This window comes from Oxyura jamaicensis, chromosome 5 (assembly GCF_011077185.1).
Source record: "Oxyura jamaicensis isolate SHBP4307 breed ruddy duck chromosome 5, BPBGC_Ojam_1.0, whole genome shotgun sequence".
Classification (NCBI taxonomy): domain Eukaryota; kingdom Metazoa; phylum Chordata; class Aves; order Anseriformes; family Anatidae; genus Oxyura; species Oxyura jamaicensis.
In genome coordinates, this window is record NC_048897.1 from 45,900,175 (window position 1) to 45,907,469 (window position 7,295).

Genomic DNA, 7,295 nt, shown 5'->3' on the forward strand with positions numbered 1-7,295 from the left:
CAATGAGATGTCTTTTATTGCATATATTACATTTTTTCTGGTCGCAATTTTTCTAGCGTGATCACAATGTTCTTCTTTAGTCCTGGTATATCTTGTCTGATGTGGTAACTTCGAGTCTTTTCAACAATGACACATAAACTTAGGGAAACTTTGGGGAAATGCTGTATGATCCGCATAAATGAAACAGGCCTAGTGCTTATGTCAACAGTCTCTTCAGAGATAATATGAGGAATACAAGCTTCCAGAAGGTCTCTAGAATATTTAAGACTACCGTGAAGATGCAAAAATGGAGAATACCTCAAGCTACAAATGATTACACAAACAAGTACACTTCCATTTAATTCAATTCCTAAATGTTTTGCTATGTCTGCATACCCTGTACGAAGTAGAATATAGAGATAGACAAGACAGGATGAGAAAAGACAGGATGAAAAGAAAGTAAAGATGCATGACTGCATGTGCAAGTCAGTAAAACTCGGGATTGTAATGGGTGAAAAGTCTCGGATTAGTTTGTAAGCATTACCACCATATTTAGAAACTGTACTGCCATTAACAGCCACTTCAGCATAGAGTGGGATACAATCAAACCTTTTGCAGATTTAAGCTGGGGTTTTCAGCTGCAGTTTTTCAGAACCAGAAAATGCTAGTGACATTATCAGTAAATCATGATACTTGTTTTATTTTTCAAATGGTGAGTTTATTGTGAATTAAGAATACAGACAGTGTTTTAATGATACATATGAAGGCTGTCACATATGCACTCTGGTTTTGGCTGTGCACTTGAGAGAAGCATTAATATAAACAAAGAGGTAAATAATTATATACATCTCCTTTCCCAGAAAATCTTTGAAGCAATTCCACCAAAGTGTGGCAGATCATTCTGTGCATTTATCTATCCAGTAAATATACACATAAAAATTTATTTATCCAAATTTTTATAATTATTCTTTACCACCATGTTTTATTTTGTTACCTTAAAAATGTGAATTTTTTTTTTTTTTGGTCTTGAATTTATTTATTTATTGATTTATTTTTGACCTTTTAAGACTAAATATGACCCACCACTGTTATCAAAAAATGAGAAGAGAGGAAGGGGTAAAGACTTAGTCTCTCTACACTAGTATTTTGTTTTCATTTTGCATTTTTAAATGACTGTGGAATATATGCATTACCTTAGCTGAAATAAAGAAAAATAGTAAGAAAGCAAAAATAGGTCAGAAATGTCCAAAATCTAAACAGGTAAATATAATTCTCATAGTACTAGTTTATACTCTGTTTGCAAATAATCTATAATCTAATCATAACTGGCATTGTTTTGAGAAGCATATTTAACAAGTTCTTATGTTGTCATTGAGTCTTTTCAATAGTTTACTTTCATGGTTCAGGTATCTTCTCAGACTTTACCAGAACTATGAACTTCCCTGTACCTGTAGTAGTTGTTGCCTTTGGGGCAGATTTGGATAAAATAGTATTTTTATTACTGCACAGTACAGCACATTAATGTGTATGAAAATTTAGATGTGGTAAATCCTGTTCAGTCAACAGTTTTCATAAATGTCAACTTTGATGTTAGTTTTGTTCAATTTTTGACTACTGGAAAATCAGGAAAACATTTTTTTTTTTCTTTCTCTCTCTCTCTCTCTCTTTCTCTCTCTTTTTTCTGTATAGATTATTTTATTTTCACTGAGGGTGTTGAGAGAAGACAATCTTCATTTGGTTGTATCTCCAGAAATATTAGATTGACTATCTTTTTCTTCCTCCAACAAAATTAGTTCAGTCCTTGCTGAAGATGTAACGATAGTTCGAGAAACTGGAACATTAGATGAGGTCCCATCAATTTCAACTTTTTCACCCTCTGTTGTTTCTTTAGGTGATAAGGTTTCTTGTGCATCAAAAAATACTTCAGGTTTATCTGATGGGCTATCTTCATCTGGGATTCTTCTCTCTTTGTGACCTATCTCTTCTTTGTCAACAGTCTTAGCTTTTTTGGAAGGAGATGAGAAACCTAGCTTGGGAAACCTAAACCATCCAGTTTTTTCTGTTTGCTTAGAAGAATCACTAACTGATGTGTCAATTGGTTTCATATCTTCTGGTGTAATTTCTTCTATTTTTTTTACTTCTGTTTTTGAATCTGAGCTTGTTTCATCACCAGAAGATGAAAAGCCAATACTTGGAAGCCAAAATTTGAATCTTCCAGGAGATCTTTTACTATCAGTCTTTTCTTTTTCATTAGTTATGCATTTTTCCTCATCTTCTAGTGCTTCAGCTACATCCTCATCTTTAGAGAGAGGAGCTGCAGTTATTTCCTCTGGTGACTTACCAGGATGACTCTCATCATGTTTACCGGAGGGCTTTACTTCAACGGCAAATGTTTTTAACTTTGGCAAACCTATCACTCTACTAGATTCTTCAGTCTCAGTGTGAGGTTTATCACATGGTTTAATCTCAGCACTACCAGGCCTCTGTACATCTGCTCCAAAGCTTTCACCAGAACATTTCATTGATGCATCTTCCACTGAAGATGGCTGCTGGACTAGCACTTCTAAGTCACTGTGTGATTCAGGCAACTTTACCTTGAGCAATGAGAATCCCAAAGTAGCGGTTTTAACTTCAGATGAAAGAATCTCTGATTCTTTCACTATCTCTGTAGTGTAAATTTCACACCTTTCAATAGCAACATGTTCAGGTTCTACTATCTCACTCACTTCTTGGCCTTCTACATATGACCAATGAATGTCTTGCCCTGCATTTGAAAGGGAGGAATCTATAGTAGCAGTCATCTGTGCTGTTTTAATGTCAGGTTCAGTCAGAGTTAGAATTTTGCTTTTTGCTTTCTGAATATTGCCCTCTAGAGTCTCTGGTGTTTCTTCGGGGACAGCAGAACTTGCTTGCAGGTGCACCACTTCAATGTCAGAAATAGTTCTTTTTGGATCCAATACTACTTTTGACACTGAAACATCAGCTTCAGTTGGGAGAGCTTTGAAAGTGAATCTCGGTATTTTTAGCTTGGGAATTTTTATATTTAATTCTGGGCCATCTTGTGATTTGTCCATTGTTTCCTCTGTTATTCTAGCAGATGAGTCCATATGATCTCGAGTTGGACTTGTCAGGCCAATGGATCCTTCTAATTTTTGAAACTGCATTTCTGCTGTGCCTATTTCAGTTTCAGACACTGAAATAGCTTCTGACTTTGGCAAATTGATATAATCTTCTAAACTCTTTACTTCTGAGTGCAACACTCCGAACTTTGGAAACTTAAACTTGTATGCTTTAATTTTACTTGTTTCTGCTCTGTCTTCTACTTGCTCTTCCACATTTGCAGACATGTCCTTTTCAACACTTTCATTCACTTGAAATTTCATTTCAGGATCTACCCTGGTAATTTTAGCATCCATTTTCACACCTGGAACGTCTACCTTTATATCTTCCATCTTAGCTACAACATTTGTTGTAGACCATTCACACGTGGGCCATTTTAACTCACTGTCTTTTCCTATAATTTTAATCTCACCTGTCTTTATCTTTCCTGTATTAATCACTGCCTGTTGATTTTGAATGTCTAGCTTTCCTTTTGAAAGACTAACATCTGCTCTGTCCTGTGATCCATCCAGAGTAATTTCAGCTGATGATGTTTTAAATTCTACACTTGAAGCCTCTAGTTCAGTGGTACTTTCAACCTTTGGGATCTCTGTATCCTGTGATTTGACTTTATGCTCTTGAAGAGACAGAGTACATGTAGGGAGTGTACTTGGTGAACTGCTGTCTCTGTCAATTTTTGAAGCACTTATTTCTGGTTTAGATAATTCTGTTGAAGACACTATGAATTCTGAAGTGTGCATTTTTTGTCCTTCAGCACCACGCTTAACTATGTCTGCATATGTTTCAGTTTTTGGAATATTCACTCTACTATCTGTTCTTTCTGTAGATAATGAAATACCTCCTTCCATCTCTGGCAAGCGAACATCAGAACCCTTCACAGATTCTCCTATTTTTTGAATCCCTTCTTTTCCAATAGTAATTTCAGCAACTGCATGTGGTAATGAGAAGGTATCTTCAGGAATACTTGTTTCAGTATGTACTTTGGCAGAGGGAATGCCTGCCTGAGTTTTTTCCAGACTTCTTTCAACATCAGCATCACCTTTTTTTTCCTTTAAGGATGTCCGGCCAAATGCAGGTATTCTGAATTTTGGCATTTTAAACCATCCCTGTTGTTCTTCAGTCTGAGCTTCTTCAGCTTTAATTTCATGTTCTTCTTTTAATTTGACTTCTTTCTCCTCAGGGCTCTCAGTATCTTCCTGTGTCATTGGTTTAGACACTGACTCGGATCTTATGTCTACCTTTGGAGCTTCACTGCCAGCTGTCAGAACTTGAGGTGTTTTTGCTTTACAAGCATAAATCCCTAATCCAGGATCTGGTGTATCAGATGTAAATTCTGATGCTGACACTCCCACAGCAATGTCAGCAATTTCTGTTGACATTTTTAGCTGGGGTAGCTCAGCTTCTATTTTTGGAGAGCTGATCTGTGACTCTGGGCCTTTCCCTTTTGTTAGGGAGATTCCAAACTTTGGCTTCTGGAATTTGGGCATTTTAATCTTCCCATCAGGACCTTCCATTTTCATCTTTCTTTCATCCATAACTAATGATCCTTCAGTTGCTGTTTCAGGGCTCCTCAGTTCAATTGCAGTTTCTCCTTCGGAGTACTTAATACCTGTTTTTTGAATGAAATCATCATCAGAACTTGGTTTTAGAACAACCTGTTGAAAACTCCCCTCTGAGGCAGGCACAGCAGCATCAATCTTTGCTGAGATGACTCCCTTGTCAGTCTGGGAGGCTCCAATTTCTGTTTTGGAAAACTCCAGCATGGGGATCTTAACTGCAGCTGGTTTTATGCTGATTTGTGCCCCTTCTTCTGTCCTTTTGGAATGACTTCTTTCTATATCAGGTATCTGTATTGAATCATCTCCATCTTTCTGTGTTTTAGGAATAGTAGCACCAGCTTCAACTTTTGGTGAGTGTGTCTGTGATTTGGGAACCTTGATCTTGGAAAGTGAAATTTTAGGCATGACAAACTGAGGCTTTTTAATTGGACTTTTCTGTTCATCTTTTCCTGCAGATATTTCCAGATCAAGGACTGCCCTAGGACCTTGATCATCAGTTGCAGTTCCTCTCACTTCTGTGTCTATTCTGCCTGACTTTGCAGTGAGTTTATTATCTTCCAAAATTGCTCCAGAATCCAGCTTAACAGTTGTTTCCTTCTTTGGTGACCAATTGAAGGATGGAAGTTTGAATTTTGGCATTTTGAAATGTCCTTCTTTCTCTTCTCCATCTCCATCTGTGTGCTTTATTTCCTCTTTAATTTTTAGTGCTGTATCTGAATCCTGAATATCACTGTCTGTCTTTGGGATAGAAATATCACCTGATGGGAGGTGAACATCAACTTCTGGTGTCTTATCGTCAGCTTTGGTTGTTTTGAATTTATGGCTGCATGTTTCTGTTCCTGCACCACATTCCACCTCCAAATTTGGTGCTTCCATGGAAACATCAGCTATTTCTATCATTGCTTTTAGTTGGGGAACTATGGCTTCTGATTTGGATTGGCTGACCTCCTTTTCTGACCCTTTCCCTTTAGAATGTGTCATGCCAAACTTTGGCATTTGAAATTTAGACAATTTTGTTTTCCCTTCAGAACCTTCAGCTTTTATTTCTACACCCCCCACAGAAATTTCATTTTCAGCACTTGTCTCAGAACTCTTCACCTCAAAGGAGCCTTTAGCTATCATCTTAGTATCTGAGGTAGAGAGGCTGGCATCATCAACAGCTGATGTCAATGTTAAGCCATCTTGTTCACATACAGGAAGTATGACCTCACCTGTAGGCATGCTAGTATCCACCTCTATTTTGGGAGCTTTGACTTCTGGTTTGGAAAATTCCAAAGTTGGAACTCTAACTTTAGGCATTTTTACTCCCACTTCTGCCCTTTCTCCACTACTCCCTTTCTCAGAATCCTGTACTGAAACATCTCCACCTTTTTCTTTCTTGGGATCACAAACATCAGTTTCTAGTATGGGCAGAGAGACTTGGACTTTTTGACCCTTCACTTTAGGGAGTGAGATCTTTGGCATGATAAATTGGGACTTCCTGTTTTTTCCCTTTTCACCATCTTTTTCTGTTGCTGTATCCCATTCCATATGAAGGTGTTGATTCTCAGGGATAATTAGTGTTAACTTAGATTCTGTGTCTCCAGACAAAATAGACACATTGGATTCTTCCAGATGTCCCTCAGCTTCAGAAGGAGCAATAGCTTCTTTCTTTGGGGACCAACTAAATGAAGGTAGTTTGAATTTTGACATTTTAAATTTGCTTTCTTTCTCCTCAGTGTCCTTCTCTCCTGAAATTAATTCCTGTTCTGTCTTGCACTTTGGGTCATGGATTTCCATTTCTAATTCTGGCATGGTATCTTCTGTTGATGGGAGACTGACATCCAACTTTAGTGCATCGGTAATACATTCGGGTGAAGGCTTTTGTAACTTTACACCTAATTCTGCATCAGGAATCTGAGATGGATATACAATATCAATATCAAACATATCAGATGTTGTTATCTTCTCCTTGGCAATTTCAGATTCCACTTTGGAAGCAATGTCACTTTCTGGTGGCTTTCCCTTAGACCAAGAAATTCCAAATTTTGGTTTTCGGAATTTAGGTATTTTAACTGTATATTCTGTGTGTCCAAGGGATATTTCACCAGTTGGTGTTTTCATTCCTGGCTTTGTAATTCCTTCCTCCAAAGAACCATCTTCATTCAAAATTTCAAAATCTGTTACTGAAACATTCATAGCAGCAAGAGATGATATTTTTGATTCAGATTCTGCAACATTAACTTGATATTTAGTAAGAGTTACATCCCCCTTTAATAACAGCGAATCCTGTTCAAATTTAGAAGAACTAATATCAACCTTGGAGAAACCCAAGCTAGGAATTCTAAACTTACTACTTTTAGAAGCATTATCTCCCTTAGTATCATAAAACACATGAGAATCAACACTGCCTGAAATCACAGCAGGAGATTCCTCTGTTACAGAATAACAACTAGATTCTGATTCAGAAACTTCCATAACAGACTTACTTTCAAGATGCTGCTTAGAACTTTTAGGAAGGGAAACCTTAGGAATACGAAATAAAGAGGTTTTACTTTTAGAAACAGTCTCCTCCTTAACAGAGTATGTACCTAAACCAACATCAATACCAGGAGCTTGGATCTCGGCCCCGGGCAGGGTCACCTCAACATCGGCGGT

General features: G+C 37.4%; 1 protein-coding gene across 1 annotated transcript in view; it reads right to left on the reverse strand.

Annotated features, from left to right (window-relative positions):
* Nucleotides 1-675: 675 nt before the first annotated feature.
* LOC118168193 (protein AHNAK2-like) overlaps nt 676-7,295 on the reverse strand; it is a 50,892-nt gene continuing 44,272 nt past the window's right edge. Inside the window, 1 exon segment of the mRNA XM_035328388.1 lies at nt 676-7,295. This exon segment is cut by the window's right edge and continues 4 nt beyond it. Coding sequence (XP_035184279.1) covers nt 1,710-7,295 — 5,586 coding nt within the window. The 3' untranslated portion in view covers nt 676-1,709.